The sequence below is a fragment of the Diabrotica virgifera genome, chromosome 8 (assembly GCF_917563875.1).
Source record: "Diabrotica virgifera virgifera chromosome 8, PGI_DIABVI_V3a".
In the NCBI taxonomy this organism is placed as follows: domain Eukaryota; kingdom Metazoa; phylum Arthropoda; class Insecta; order Coleoptera; family Chrysomelidae; genus Diabrotica; species Diabrotica virgifera.
In genome coordinates this window covers 73,001,571-73,017,822 of record NC_065450.1, presented here as the reverse complement: position 1 = coordinate 73,017,822, position 16,252 = coordinate 73,001,571, and the positions used below count along the sequence as shown (strand labels likewise).

At 33.4% G+C, this 16,252-nt stretch overlaps 2 protein-coding genes across 2 annotated transcripts in view; one reads left to right on the top strand and one right to left on the bottom strand.

Annotated features, from left to right (window-relative positions):
• Window positions 1-293: 293 nt before the first annotated feature.
• Window positions 294-5,101, top strand: LOC114340713 (40S ribosomal protein S26). Its single transcript, XM_028291483.2, has 3 exons — window positions 294-479; window positions 691-868; window positions 4,888-5,101. Exons 1-3 carry the CDS (start codon window positions 477-479, stop codon window positions 5,058-5,060), a joined length of 354 nt encoding a protein of 117 aa, XP_028147284.1. The 5' UTR covers window positions 294-476; the 3' UTR covers window positions 5,061-5,101.
• Window positions 5,102-7,928: 2,827 nt separating this feature from the next.
• LOC114340711 (5-methylcytosine rRNA methyltransferase NSUN4) overlaps window positions 7,929-16,252 on the bottom strand; it is a 32,743-nt gene continuing 24,419 nt past the window's right edge. Inside the window, exon 5 of the mRNA XM_028291481.2 lies at window positions 7,929-8,083. Within this exon, the coding sequence (XP_028147282.2) occupies window positions 7,939-8,083 (145 nt within the window). The 3' untranslated portion in view covers window positions 7,929-7,938. The remainder of the gene's footprint in view (window positions 8,084-16,252) is intronic.

Genomic DNA, 16,252 nt, shown 5'->3' with positions numbered 1-16,252 from the left:
TAATAAAAATATTTTCTATCAAACAAAAACCAACCACTAAACATATCAAAATAGCGTGTACCAAAATATAAAGTCACTGTGCACGCTAAATAATAACGTCACTGGCTTGATGAAGTTTAATTCGCGTGTACCTAACTTTTTTATTTGCGTACACGTTAGCGTGTACCTAGACACAGCGTTTAAGTTCAAAATAGTAGTCACAAGAAGTAGGCCAAATATATAAATTCATACAATTAAATTAAATATTTAAGTGCATACACATTGCAATTATTTATTGAAATAAAGATAAACTATATTTTATCCGTTTGGGGAGACATTTTACCAATTGCAGTGGTAGCTGTATAATAATTATATGATCACTAAAATTGGAAAAGAATCAGAATTTGACGTATTTCCGTTTGGAGTACCACCCTAACAAAACGACGTCCTTAAAAACGTTCTTTATTTCCGCTTGATAGTCAAGAAAAGGTGTCAAGATGGTAAGCAGAAGTTTTTTTCCGAATTTTCAATGTTTCTTTGCAAAAATTATACTATTATTCAGTCTAAACGTTTAAACACATGTTACCGTAATTTTATTGCAATATGGTTTGATAATTTTTGTACTTGTTACAAGTAAACTTGACTCTAACCTATAAAACACATCAACACATGGCATTTACAGTAATTTCTAATTGTTAAAATTTGTTTAAGACATGTAAAAGGCGCAATGGAGGGCGCTCCAAGCACGGCCGTGGTCACGTAAAGCCAGTTCGATGCACCAACTGTGCTAGATGCGTTCCCAAGGATAAGGCAATCAAGAAGTTCGTCATCAGAAACATTGTTGAAGCCGCCGCTGTGAGAGATATTACTGAGGCATCAGTATATCAAGGTAAAGTAATCACAAATAATTTTTGTATTGCAAATCGCAGTTTGTTTTTTTCATGAAATCATAATTTATGTAACCTTAAAATATTTATTTAACTGTAAATCGATTGTATGTGTGGCATATTTTGTATTGTAGCTTTACTGTACAATTGTATAAAGCCAAAACTGAAAAAGGCATATTGGTTTTACTGTAATTCATATTTCTATTTTTTCAGTTTTTCTTTATTTTCAATGTATAGTCCTGTTGTAACCTACATTACTATGGGGGTATATAAACTAAGATCTCACTCAGTAGTGTTCTTTAGATACTAACGAACTTACAAATACACTAATATGCACAATAATCTGCTTTTAAAACTGATCATATCACCAACTCATCCCCTTTGAGTCTTCTTGTATCGTTTTTGTTATTGTGAAGTTCATGTTCACATGTTGGTAATGTCTCTGCTGATGACTTTTGGCAAATTTGATTATAGTTTGGTCCAGTCTCCATCCCTAGATCTCTATAGATATCACTGTTTCTGATGTACCAGGGAGCATTTTTACATTATTCCTCACCACTTTGAAATGGTTGTATCATAATAATATTGATTTTATTGGTTCAACCCCAGAGCGGAATACTATTTGTCCATACAGACTTTTTTGTATGCACTTTGAAGTTTGCGGTTTATTTTTATAATTAGAAATGTGTATGCATTATGTAACAGGGATCACCAATTATGTTTCCTGAGGGTCCATTTTGAAAACCTATGGCACTTCCGAGGTCCGGATTTAATGCTGCCTGTTTCTGGTTGTTTTTTTTTCTGCAACTAGTGTTCAAGAATTGTATGGAACATAATTTAAAATATTCTCATTTTTTAATAACTACTTGATCATTTAAATTTTGAATTTTAGTAATAGCTGACCTCAAATAGCCTTTGTTTACTTTATAACTGCAGGTTTGTAGTTGAAACTAATTGAAACTGATTAACACGATATCTTTTCTACATTAGTTTCAATCCAAGATATTTGTTGGAAACTTTATAAATCTGAAAACTGTTTTAATTAAATGCATAACTGAAAAGAACTCGCACTTGACATGTAGGGAGGAAATGAATGTAAAAAACTCGCATGACAATAATTTTACATTACAGTTTACTTAAATTCAGAATTAATGACTGTATAATAAGTACCTATAACAATAAGGGGAAAACTCTACAAAATTTAATTACCAGTGAGAAAAATGACAATTTTTATTTTGTACAACCTGTTTGAAGTTTGGAGTAAAATTAGTGCAACTGATTCTTATTAGGGAGTTGATTGTTCATCTGTTAGCTAGGTGAGATCTGTACCGATTGCTAATAAAGTTGATTCTTGAAAAAACGGCTTTTCACACATAAGTTGAGCCAAACATAGTACACAATTTCATTGCCAAACACTACTGAATTTAATGCCGGTCCACACAAAGCTAGCCTAGTCGGGATGGGGACCGTGGTCTGCCATTTGGTGAACCCTATGCTATAATACAAATTTTATTGAAACTTTTGGTAACATACAGAGACATTTTTAATTTTATTTCATATTTGACCAGATTTTTTTTGTCCGTTAAATAGAGGTCCATTATATTGAGGTTCTACTGTATTGACAATTTTGATTTTCTACAAGCACTTTTAGCTGTATTTGATTTTGAGTTCTTCCTGTTTCTTTTTGACATGGGCTTTCTGTAGACAGAGTGTAATACCCGAATACTTTGAGTATTTTCATAACAAGAGACCATTGAATTGTATCCTCGCTTAGAGCATAGCATCATACTCTTCATGTTTGTGAACACTCACATTTAAAACAATGCACTTATTTTACCTGACGATCGATACTCTGGTACGATTATATGGTTCCATATCCCAAATTGTCTGTCTTTCTAATACATCGTAACCCCAAAATCACAATTGTTCAGGAGACAAGAAAAACTATTGTTATTCATACTCTCAGCAATGGGGATACAAGCTATTAGAAATTCATTTAATAATATAAGTAATGAAGTATAACTTATAAGGTTTTTTTAAACATGCGAGTTTAGTTTTACATTATACAAATCTGCAAAAAACGCATTCTTAAATTTTTTGGGGGCACGAGGTATTAGGATGAAATGGCTATAATCCCGTGGACATGTTTTATGAAGTAATTTTATTGAAGTGTTGTAATCTTTTTTCACTATTGAGGAGATTGATGGACTCAGCATTAAACAACTTGAACACTATACTGATTTTTACTTTTATAAAGATAAATATATGTAGAACAGAAATAAATAAATTAAGAAATGAATTATTGATCTATAAATTCATGGAAAAAATATTACGTCTAATTCCTCATAAAATTACTTAGGTACTAGTACACTTTAGAAGACCAAAAATAAGCATTTTTCACGATTTTTTTCCTCAGAATATTTATTAAAAATGAACATAAAACCTTTTATATACAGTAGAACCCCGCAAATCCAAACTAATTGGGGGGACAGCCTTTTCGGATTTCGAAAAGTTCGGATTATCCGAAAGTTAGCCTTAACTAGTAGTTCAAAGCTTTCATTGTGATTTTGAGTAGCCAAACGTTCTCGCAAGAGTGTGGACAATATTTTTGGACTCAATTGACTACGAGAGAACCAAAGTAGGTAAGTTTGTGTTTAACCTTTATAAACCTATATATTAAAGTATAATATTTATTTTTAAGAAATTTTAAAAGTCAAAGTCCTAGTAACCCTACATTGTCCAATTTTCTGGCTTTACTCTGTATAATAAACATGTTTTTAAGTTTTTGTCTTGAATTTTTAAATTTTTTTCACTTTCCGTTGGTTCGGATTTGCCGAAAGTTCGGATTCGCGGGGTTCGGATTTACGGGGTTCTACTGTATTAATGTCTAACTCTTAGAGAATACAAAAAATATATCTTCTTACTTTTATGCACGTCCACTAATATTGTTGAGGGCACCAAAATCGAGGCCCCGAAAAAAAGTAGTTCCGATGGCGGACAGTTATTTCCCAGGATTGGGATGTCTGAAACAAAAAATCGTATGTCATTTGAAAAAGGAAGGTTTCTTACGTGATAATTTACCACCGTTGATAAAAAATTCTGCCAAAAAAAGATTTTACGGAAATTTAAAAAAATTTTGTGAAAAAATCGCCTGCAGTTTTTCATGGCTAAAAAATATCTATTTTTTATTTTTTGGTCAAATTGTGGTAAATTGTCACATAAGAAACCTTCCTTTTTCAAATGCAGTACGATTTTTTTGTTTCAGATATCCCAATCCTGAGATTAACTGTCCTCCATCATTTTTCGAGGCGTAGACTTTTGTGCCCTCTACAATATTAGTGTACTTGCATACATGAAAAGAGATATATTTTTTGTACTCTCTAAGAGTTAGATATTAATATGTAAAAAGTTTTATGTTCATTTTTAATAAAGGTTCTAAGAAAAAAATTCTTGAAAAAAATAAATATTTTTGGTCGTCGAGTGTACTAGTACCTTAATTGAAACGTTTTTTGTTTTTCCTGACAAAAGTTGATTTGTGAGTTACAACCTTTTACCTTTCAACTGTCGATATTTGGTCTAGGGCTTGTAGTACCAATACTCAATAGTCACTCAATATTTGCTCAGATCTATAAAACCATTACTAGAAAAACAGCATTGCAGTCTCATTCCTTATATTTCACTAAGCTCTCTCTCGTTTTCGATAGATTTTAGTCAAAACTACAATGCATAGGTTTCATTATTTAAACATTATCAATATTATCTTACACATTCGCAGTCATGACTGTATATGAAGTCATTTACTCCATAAGAATACATGTATAAAATGACAGTGTGTCCGCGAATGTGTTAATCTATATCAACATTATTTTCTGATGATTTTAATGTAAATTGATAGATCATGCAATACAGAAACTATAAGTGCAGAGAGAAAAACGATTGTGTATTTGATAAAACCACAGATCTTAAATCTAATTCTAACATTTAATGAATTTATTTAACCACATTTTTTTTTCTTTTGCAGCTTACGTTCTCCCCAAGCTCTATGCGAAGCTCCACTACTGTGTATCCTGCGCTATCCACAGCAAAGTTGTGCGTAATAGAAGCAAAAAGGATAGGAGAGTCAGAACTCCTCCACAGAGAAACTTCCCTGGTAGGGACAATGCTAGAGTTCAGCAACAACAACCTAGGAAGTAAACTGTTTCTTTAGTTTTACAATAAAATTTAAGAAAAAATAATTGTTTGACTTTTATTCAAATCCTTTTTTCTTTTCGTAAAAATAAAAATATATTAACCCATTCACTACAGGTGTAAAATTTGAATAGAACCTCGGGTGCCGCCTACTTAAAAAAAACATCGTTACCCACAAACCTGTACACCACGCCACTAGGGCGTGCTCAGCCCAGGGCATACAGAGCCCAGTACATCACAGTGGTGTGGTCGGCAGTAAATGCATTAAAGGAAAACAATCTGTTCAAAATGAAAGTAACCTAGAGTCAAAGTGTAGTTGTCACAAACTACTAAAGTCAATAATGTAGTTTGAAACTACTAAAAATAAGCCTAAAAGAATTCAAGAAAAAACTGCTATGAGGATAACTTTTTAGAGGATTAAAAAACTTACTTTTATAATATAAAATTGAGTACCAAGAGTGATCCGAAGCATTAGTACAATAATATACACTAATATACAGCTTTTTAGTTTAATTTAACATTGACAAAATAAAACGGCAAAAAATTGATATTGGCCCTGTTAGCACTAAGCGACATGATTAGTCCGTTCTACTCCTCTCTTTCTTATCCAGTGCTTGATGTTCTCAACTTTGCATCTCTCATATATTTATTTGTCTAGCTCTGTCCCATAGTGTCTTGCCATCGATTTTCTAAGGGTTTTCATCTGCTGTTTCAGGCATTCTTTTTGTCCTCTCTGTGTCACCTCGTGTTTCTGCTGCATATGTCAACTGCATCACTTGTTCTATTATGTGACCCTTCAGCTCCATTTGCTGTTATACAGGGTGATTGATTAGTAGAAAACACATTACAAAATTAGAATGTTACAGGGTGTTCGATAACACAGTGGCAGACCTAACTTGTTTTTTTTTAAATGGAACACCCTATATTTTATTTTATATTCGAAATCCTGTTAACTTCTCCATCACAAAAATATAAAGGTTTGTAATCTTATACAGGGTATTTACAAAGTTATAACCAATTTTGTATGAAAATCGTAACAAGTTCAACTCCCTATATAAATCAAAATAAGCACAACAGCAATGGTTCATTAATGCCATATTTTTTTATTTATTGCCAAAATTTTTAAGAATGATTGATATTGCTAATTTTCTTTATATCAAATACAAGGTGAGTCAAAACGCAAGTACATTATTTTCTCAGTAATGTTAAATGGAACACCCTGTATTTTATATCATTATTGAAAAGTAACATTAACGTACTTTAATTTTTATATAACATTCCCTATGCCCAAATTTATTAGTTTTCCAGATATTCTCATTTTTCAGAGCAAATTATTTTAGGTGTTTAAATTTATCTAAATTTTAAGCAATGACTGAATTGACAATTGAAGATTATCGATCCAGTAATCAATGTAACACTGTAGCAAATAAAGAAATAAAAATAATTTATTAGTAATACATTTTACAAACAAAAACACAACCACTACATGCAACATTTTTGAAACAATTAAGAAGTATCTTTTTATGTAAATGCAACAAATAAACAAAGAAAATTAGTAATAAATTTTACAAAAAAACACAAAATACAATCTTGTGAAGACAATTAAACACTACTTTTGTATGTAAATGTAACAAAGAATGAAACATAATTTATCAGTAATACATTTTGCAAAAAACATGTTTGAAAAAATTAGAAGCTACTTTTAATAAAATATTTTTAATATTTAATTACATAAGGTGTTCAAAATTATCTCCTAACACATTTATGTACGCCTAAAGTCTACACATCGAAATACACTTTGTATTCTATTTTTCATCTCATCCCTTGTTGTTGGAGGTATTTTATAAACTTCATTATTAACGTAATCCCAAAAAAATCAGTCCAGTTTATTAAATTTTGGTGATTTGGGTGGCCACGCTACTGGTCCATTGAAAAATGAAAATATTTGAAAGTATTTGATATAAAGAAAATTAGCAATATCGACCATTCTTGAAAATTTTGACATTACGTTAAAAATGGCATTAATAAACCATTGTTGATTTGCTTATTTTTATTTATACAGGGAGTTGAATTGTTACGATTTTCATATAAAATGGGTTATAACTTTGTAAATACTCTGTAGAACATAACAAACCTTTATATTTTTGTGATGGAGAAGTTAACAGGATTTCGAATTTAAAATAAAATCTAGGGTATTCCATTAAAAAAAAACATAAGTTTGGTCTGCCACTGTGTTATCGGACACCCTGTAACATTCTAACTAATTTTGTAATGTGAAGCTCAAAGGTGGCTAAAATTTTTGTTATTAACTTTTATTGCTATCTATTACTATAGCGGAGCTATTGAGCTTTACCCTACTAATCAATCACCCTGTATACATGTATTTTGACTTTTTTGGGGAAATTAACATGTTAGATTTTCTGGTGAATATATTAAATTTCTGCAGCATACATTGTAAATCATCACTTCGAGATTATTAGTTTCTGCAATTTGGTATCCTTTTTTTGTTCTTACTTTTTTTATTATTTCATCCATGATAAATTGAACAAGACAGGGCTCAGGAATTCCCTTGTCAGATTCCATTGACAGTTTTAATTGTGTCAGTTCTTATTCTACTTTTGTTGTTCTGATAGATATTTTCTGTTTGGTGTTTGCATTATTCCTAAAGAAATCTCTTTTGCATGTTTGATATCCATTATTATGATATTCTCTTTTTTTCTATTATTTTTTTGGATTCATTTTAATATCTGTTTGGTCAGATTTCTAGGTCTTATGTCATAACGTTTGAAACAGACTATAGAAAATAGTAGTTTCAGAGCAACATTTACAAGTAGAGCCATAATTTAGGTTACTACTTTGAATGAAGGTAAAAAAGACATAAAACTTATTTTATTTTTTTTAATTTACAAAAGTACATAGGGCCATAATTTTGATTCATATGTGGTATAACTAAATGGCCATATCTCAGCAAACCTTTATCTGCATATTTGTACACTCTTCTAGTTTGCAGCAAAGCAGGAGATAGATCCCTAAAAATAAAAGACAACAGATTAAAAATATGCCATAGAAAAAACTATTATTATTTTTGGACCCAGTGTAAAAGTACTATATGAATCTGCCAATAAAATTTTTGGGAAAAACAATTTTCCACCTACCTATACCGAAAGTATACTTTTCCTGACCTGATTGTAGGGAGCAAAGTCGTACTTTTCCTCCCTAGGGAGGGAAAGCACTTTTCTTTCCTAGGGAGGAAAAGTAAAAGTGACGTCATGGTATGTCATTGATGAAATAACTTATTGACGCCCTATACAATATTATATTATCTATTACGTAAGTATCTATACATTTTAACGTTTATTTATAAAGCACCCTGTATTTTGCAGAATGGTAAAAACAGTAAATTGTTATTTTGATTTAACAATATTTACATTAATAATTTGACTTATATAATTTGACAGTTATACTGTACCTGCTTGTTAGTTTTAGTGCTCTAATAAACTTTGTCAGTAGGGCTTTTCATTCACAGTCATTTGTTTCAAGCTTTTGTCATATGTCGTATAATCCGTGTATATTAATATTATACACAGATTATACAACATATGACAGAAGCTCGAAACAAATGACAATCGATGAAAAGCCCTGTTAGTTACATAAATAAATTATTTAAAAAATTACTTGATATTTGAGGAAGGTGGAAAAATCATATGTACATATAACATGGGAGTAAAGTGCCTTTTCCTCCTTCGAATGATTACTTCATTCTCGGGAGGAAAAGTAGCACTTTCCTCCCTTGTTATACAAATAGCTATTGTTTGTGCATAGTGATATCAGTGCTAAGCTATGGTCCTTTTCACAGGCATTTTTCAGTGCGTCACAAGTGAGAGAGAAAAAAGGTAAGTTTGTGATAATACACATTTATAACATGACATTTTAGTTAAATCTGACAGTGACAGTTGTCAGAATCGTAATCAGCCAAATATGAAAAGGGTATTGCAGTATTCGATCGCGGTGTGCAAGTACTTGGAGGGGATACGAGAAACGATCGTGCGAGAATAGCGGAGAAATATTGCAACTTTCTTATATAATTCATGTCAATTGAAATTGTCAAATTGACGTATATTTCATACCTATTGTAATTTAAAAAGAAAAATTATATATTGCTCCACAATATATTGATATGATATGCAATTATTATACAGGGTGTTTCATTGGGAAACGGAAATACTTTAATGGTGAATAGAGGTCACCGAGCCGGTTCTAGATATAGTACATTTTTTGCCCTACCGACTTTTATAACCGAGTTACAGGGTGTTTTATCGATTTTGCCCATTTCTTTCCTAAGCCATAACTTTAGAACCACCCTGTATATTTTTTTGATATTTGGTACACATATGTCTCATTCAAAACCCAAACGGCCGACATACTAACCATAAGAAAAATCCAGGTCCGGATTAACAAAAACTTATAAAGTATTTGTGACCTTAAAACAACACCCTGTATATTGAAATTTTGAAAATCTGTTTGCAGATTTGAAAAGAGCACAAAAAAGTAAGTTTAATGGTTTGCTTCAATTTTTCGGCCAGACAATTTTATGACTTTCATTTTGAAATTATATTGAATTTTTTAAGAACTTATTAAAAGCAAGTACATATTATTAACTTTTAGTTATAAATTATTATTAATATAATAATAATAGTCTCCCGTTTTATACCGCTCACGTGGCTTTGGGAGTATAGCAGGATAGTCTGCTATATCTAGGGCCTACGGTATACAAGGAAGGTAACAGGGCCAGTGCTACGCTTAAACCGCCTATTATTACCCCTGGTTTTACCCAAGGTACTCATTTTATTCAGGCTGAGTCGACCTGGGGCCTATAAACATTTTAAAAATGTCTAGTTGTTCTTGCCGGCGGTAGGATTTGAACTCCGGACCACCGGCACGCTAGCCTAGCACACTACCACTCGGCTTCGCCGGCCTAGTTATAAATTATTAAAGTTAATAAATAAATACTAATTTTACAAATAATCAATACATATTTACCACATTGGAACGACCCAATTACTAATGACAATAAGAATCCAGATCCGGATTAAGAAAAAAATATAAAGTAACTGAGACCTTGAAACAACACCCTGTATATTGAAATTTTGACAATTTGTTTGTGTATTTTAAAAGAGCATAAAAACTGCGTTAAAAGGTTCATGTCAAATTTTTGCGCAAATAATTTAATTATGGCAATTTTGAAATCATATTTATTAATTCTGTCAAGGTCACAAGAAGCTACCAGAAAAATGAAGAACAATCCCAATGTACTTAGAAAATAGATTCGAAATATTTTAAAACGAGCAAGGAAATGCATCGAACAAAATGGCGGACATTTTGAGCAACTGTTATAGTTCAAATATTTTTAATTTATGTTAAATTGTTAAATTGTAACGAATTTTTGTTTTATTAGATATAGCAGTTTTTTTAATTGTTTACTAAATCATTAAAATATCCCAATTCACACAATTCTAATTTTTAATGATGTGCATATAGCTACAAATCCAGAGAATCTATGAAGTCAGCGTAGTAAATAAGTATTATGTATTTTTTAAATAAGTATTGACTCATTAACATTAATTTTATTAAAAGTTAACAATGCCTTGTTTTTAATCTCAGAGTTCTTTAAAATTTCAATATAATTTCAAAATTGATGTAATTAAATCAACGGCGATAAAATTAAAATAAGCCTTTAATTACAGTTTTCATTGCACTTTTAAAATGCGCAGACAAATTTTTAAAATTTCAATATACAGGGTGTTGGTTCAAGGTCACAACTACTTTGTATTTTTTTCTTAATCCGGACCTGAATTTTTCTTGTCATTAGTAATTGGGTCGTTCCAATGTGGTAAATAAGTATTGATTATTTTTAAAATGAATTTATTCATTAGCTTCAATAATTTATAACTAAAAGTTAATAATATCTGCTTTTTAATGTCAAAGATCTTAAAAAATTCAATATAACTTCAAAATTAAAGTCATAAAATTATCTGGCCGAAAAATTGAAGCAAACCGTTAAACTTACTTTTTTGTGCTCTTTTCAAATATGCAAAGAGATTTTCAAAATTTCAATATACAAGGTGTTGTTTTAAGGTCACAATTACTTTATAATTTTTTGTTAATACGGACCTGGATTTTTCTTATGGTTAGTATGTCGGTCGTTTGGGTTTTGAATGAGACATATGTGTACCAAATATAAAAAAAAATACAGGGTGGTACTAAAGTTATGGCTTAGGAAAAAATGGGCAAAATCGATAAAACACCCTGTAACTCGGTTATAAAAGTCGTTAAGGCGGGTTGACACGATCCAAGTTGCATCCAAGTGTACTTAGTCCAAGTCAACTTGGACGCTGCGCGCGCTACTTGGAAGCTACTTTGATCGTGTAAATTACTTGGATGTCAAATAAAATCACAAATAACCATTGCAAAGATGGCGAAAGTGATTATGGAGGGTACTCAAGTGGTTAAGTACTGCTGATATGTTAATACATAAGCTTCAGATCCAGAAAAAAGAAATTAAAAAGGAAAATTTGGATTCTTAATTGGATACGTGAGGCATTTGGAGCTTAGTCTAATTTTCTAAGTGCAGTAGTAAAAATGAAGATTAAAATACATTTAAAAACTATTTAAAAATAACTACCGAATAATTTGAACAACTATTGCAAATGGTCAATCCAAAAATTTAAAAAGTTGATACAAATATGAGATAAAAAAATTGTATGAACATGTGCATAAATCATTCAATTATCATGTAGTGTAACTCACGTAATGTAACGTCAAGTAACGGATATTTGTACATACATAACAATACACAAAGTGTAAATAGACCAGGCCATTTAGCACTAAAATACCCGAATAAATAGATTTTTAAATACAGCACCTAGAGACTTGCAGTTTTTGCATTATGTTCAGGATCACTTCAGAAAAAATGTCTACTATGCAAAAATGGGTGGAAATGCATAATTGCACTGTAAAGTGAATAAAATGCATCAAAAATTGTATAAATATAAAAATAAAGTCAAAATCAGTACACTAAGGAACACAATTTATTATTTGGGGGATTTTGGGGTCACTGAATACGATTACGCCATGAAAATTGACCACCGGAGTACCTGGTGCCCAGGGTCGCTACAAAGGCACGTCATCGTCTGGAGTTTCGATGGATTTCGGCACTAAATTGACGTAACTGGACTATTCGGGGGGTTTTTGACGTGGTTAAACATGAATATGCCATCAGAACACACATCTGGATCACCTGATGCTCAAGGTTACTGCAAGGGACGTCATCTTCTGGAGTTTCGAAGGCTTTCGATATCAAATTGATGCAAGCGGATTACTTACGGATTTTTGAGGTCGTTAAACACGAATATGCCATCAGAATTGTCCTCAGGGTACCTGGTGCCCAGGGTAGCTAAAAAGGCACGTCATCATCTGGAGTTTTGATGGATTTCGGCACTAAATTGATGTAACTGGATTACTCGGGGGGTTTTTGAGGTGGTTAAATACGAACATGCCATCAGGACAGACCTTAGGATCACCTGGTGCCCAAGGTCACTGTAAGGGACGTCATCTTCTGGAGTTTCGAGGGCTTTCGGTATCAAATTGATGCAAACGGATTACTTACGGGTTTTTGAATTCGCTAAATATGAATATGCCATCAAACCCGACTCTCTGTGCACCTGGAGCCCAAAGGTCACTGCAAGGGGATCCTCTTCTGGAGATTGAGATATATCGGCATTTAACTGATAAAAATAGATTACTCGGGAGTTTTTAAATCGTTAAATACGAATATACCATCAGGATATCAGCACAGACCACCGGATTACCTGGTGCCCAAAGTCACGGCAAGGGACGTCATCTTCTGGAGGGCTTTCGGTATTAAATTGATACAAACAGATTACCTGGGTTTTTGGGGTCGCTAATCACGAATATGTCATCAGAATTTAATTTCGGAGCACCCGTTGTCCAGGATCGCTACTAAGGCATGTCATCTTCTGGATTTTTGAGCGTTTTCGGCATAAAATGGATGCAAATAGATTACTCGGGGGTTTTTGAGGTCGCCAAACATAAATATGCCATTAGAACAGACCCACGGAGCACCTGGTGACCATGGCCACTGCAAGGGATGTCATCTTCTGGAGTTTCGAGGGATTTCATCGGCATTAAATTGATGCAAATGGATTACTGGAAGGTTTTTGGAATGGCTGAACAAGAATACGCCATCAGATCTAACCCACGGAGCACCTGGTGCCTAAGGCAGCTCATCTTCTGGAGTTTCGGAGGGTTTCGGCATTAAATTGATGCAAACGGATTACTCATGGGTTATTGGGATTGCTGAACACAAGTACGCCATCAGAAGAGACATCCGAGTACCTATAAGCCTACGGCACGTTATCGTCTGGATTTTCGAGAGTTTTCGATCGAAAACACATTTCGAATACGAATACACCATCAGAACAGACACCAGAGCACCTGGTGGCTAAAGTATATCATCTTATAGAATTTCGATAAATTTCGGTGCTAAATTGATGCAAACAAATTGCTTATAGGTTTTTGGGTTTGCTGAACACGAATATTAAATCAGAACCGACCCCCGCGTTCCTAGTGGCATTCCAACACTAAATTGGTACACACCGAGTACACCGAAGTTTTTTGAGTTGTTGTTTAAAGAAAACGTTCAAATTGGTAACATTTTTGCTATTTTACTTGGACTGTTTATTAAAATAACTATGTTGTGCTATACAATTTTTTAAATTATTTATAAATATAAACTGAATTTATATCTGACAGCGTTTTTCCTTCATTTATTTCAAAATCGATTTATTGTTTTATTTTGATAGTGTGATCCTTCATGGTCACTAGATACTCCAAAGTATTTCATCTAAGTCATATTCGTATTCACTCCGAAAACATAAGAGTATCTGTTTGCATCAATTTAGTACTGAAAACTCTAGAAGCTCCAGAAGATGACGTGCCTTAGGCACCAGGTACACCGGTGTATGTTTTGATGGCGTATTCATATTCAGCAACCCCAAAAACGTATGAGTAGTCCATTTGCACCAGGGGTCGGTTCTGATAGCATATTCGTATTTACCGACCTCAAAAACCTTTCAGTAATTCATTTGTATCAATTAAATGCCGAATACCTTTGAAACTCCAGAAAATGACGTCACTTGCTATGATATTAGGCACTAGGTGCTCTGAAGGTCGATTCTGATTGAATATTCAGGTTTAGCGACTTCAAACCCCTTGAGTAATCCATTTGCATCAATTGAATGCCGAAGACACTCAAAAATCCAGAATATGACGTGCCTTAGTAGCGATCCTGGGAACCAGGTACCCCGGAATTCAATTCTTATGGCATATTTATGTTTAGCGACCCCGAAAACCCTCGAGTAATTCATTTTAACTAATTTAATGCCGAAATTCCTCAATACTCCAGAATAGGACGTCTCCTGCAGTGACCTTGGGCTCCAGGTGCAGAGGGGGTCGGTTCTGATGACATGTTCGTATTTAGAGACCTCAAAAACTTTCCAGTAATCCATTTGCATCAATTAAATGCTGAAAACTCTCGAAACCCCAGAAGACGACGCGCGACGTGCCTTAGTAGCGACCCTGGGCACCAGGTACTCCGGAGATCAATTCTGATCGCATATTCGTATCTAGAGACCTCAAAAACCCATGAGTAATTCGTTCACATCAATTTAGTGCCAAAAATCCTCGAAATTTCAGAAGACGACACCCTTGCAGTGACCTTGGGCACCAGATGATCCGTGGGTCGGTTTTGAGGCGTACCCGTGTTCACTGGCCCAAAAAACCCCCGAATAACAAAATTTGGTCCTTAGTATACCATTTTATGCACTTTAAAGTGCAATTATGCATTTCCATCCATTTTTGATTAGTAGACTTTTTTTCTGACGTCACCCTGAACGTAAAGCAAAAAAGTGCAAGTCTCTAAATAGGCTATCTAATGCTAAATGCCCTCGTCTATTATGTATATATTAAATTTATATAGACTTTATTTATATCTGACAATGTATTTAGCGACCCCTAAAACTCGTTAGTAATCCGTTTGCATCGATTTAATGCCGAAAACCATCGAAACTCCAGAAGATGACGTCTCTTGCCGTGACCTTGGGCACCAGGTGATCCGGGGTTCAGTTCTGATGGTGTAATCGTATTCAGTGATCCCAAAAACCCCCCAAATAATAAATTTTGTTCCTTAGTATACTGATTTTGACTTTATTTTTATATTTATGCAATTATGGATGCATTTTATGCACTTTACAGTGCAATTATGCAGTTCCATTTAATTTTTAATAGTAGACTTTTTTCCTGACGTCATTCTGAACATAATGCAAAAAACTGCAAGTCTCTAGGTGCTGTATTTAACTATATATATTCTTCTATTTGTACTTATATCCCGTTTTATATTTTCCGATGACACGCCATTGTAACTATACTTTGATGCTACTTGGAAGAAAGTTGGCCACCGTCCTACTAGACTTTGATGCGACTTGGATAGAACCTGTTGATGGAAATATACTTGACGAGGGTGGTGACACGGTCACAGGAGCCTTCAAGCGATGCGCGCGCAGCGTCCAAGTAGACTAGGAGGGTGGACTTGGATGAAGATGAAAAACACTTGGAACGTGTCAACCCCGCTCATACGATCAAAGTAACATCCAAGTATTGCGCGCGCTGCATCCAAGTGGACTTAGACCAAGTACACTTGGATCGTGTCAACCCAGCTTTATGGCAAAAAATGTACTATATCTAGAACCTGCTCGGTGACCTCTATTCATCATTAAAGTATTTCCGTTTCCCAATGAAACACCCTGTATAAAGGTAAATTTAATTAATTGTATTTTGCTTGCAGTACTGCATCTTAATAACTAATTTTATTTATTACATACAATTGTTTACGTTTTAATAACATAACCTGAATCTTATTTTTTCTTATTATTTTTTTGGACTATGGCCTTGACAATTATCCAGTAACCAGGACTAATATAGTTGGCCTATATAATTAAAAGTGCGAATAATGTTGCTGAGTGTAGAAACCAGGTGTCGCTTTGCCGAACTTGCACGGTCCCAGTATAACCCTTTTATTTGCAATTTGATATAAAAACAAATCAATTGTGTTTATTGCATTT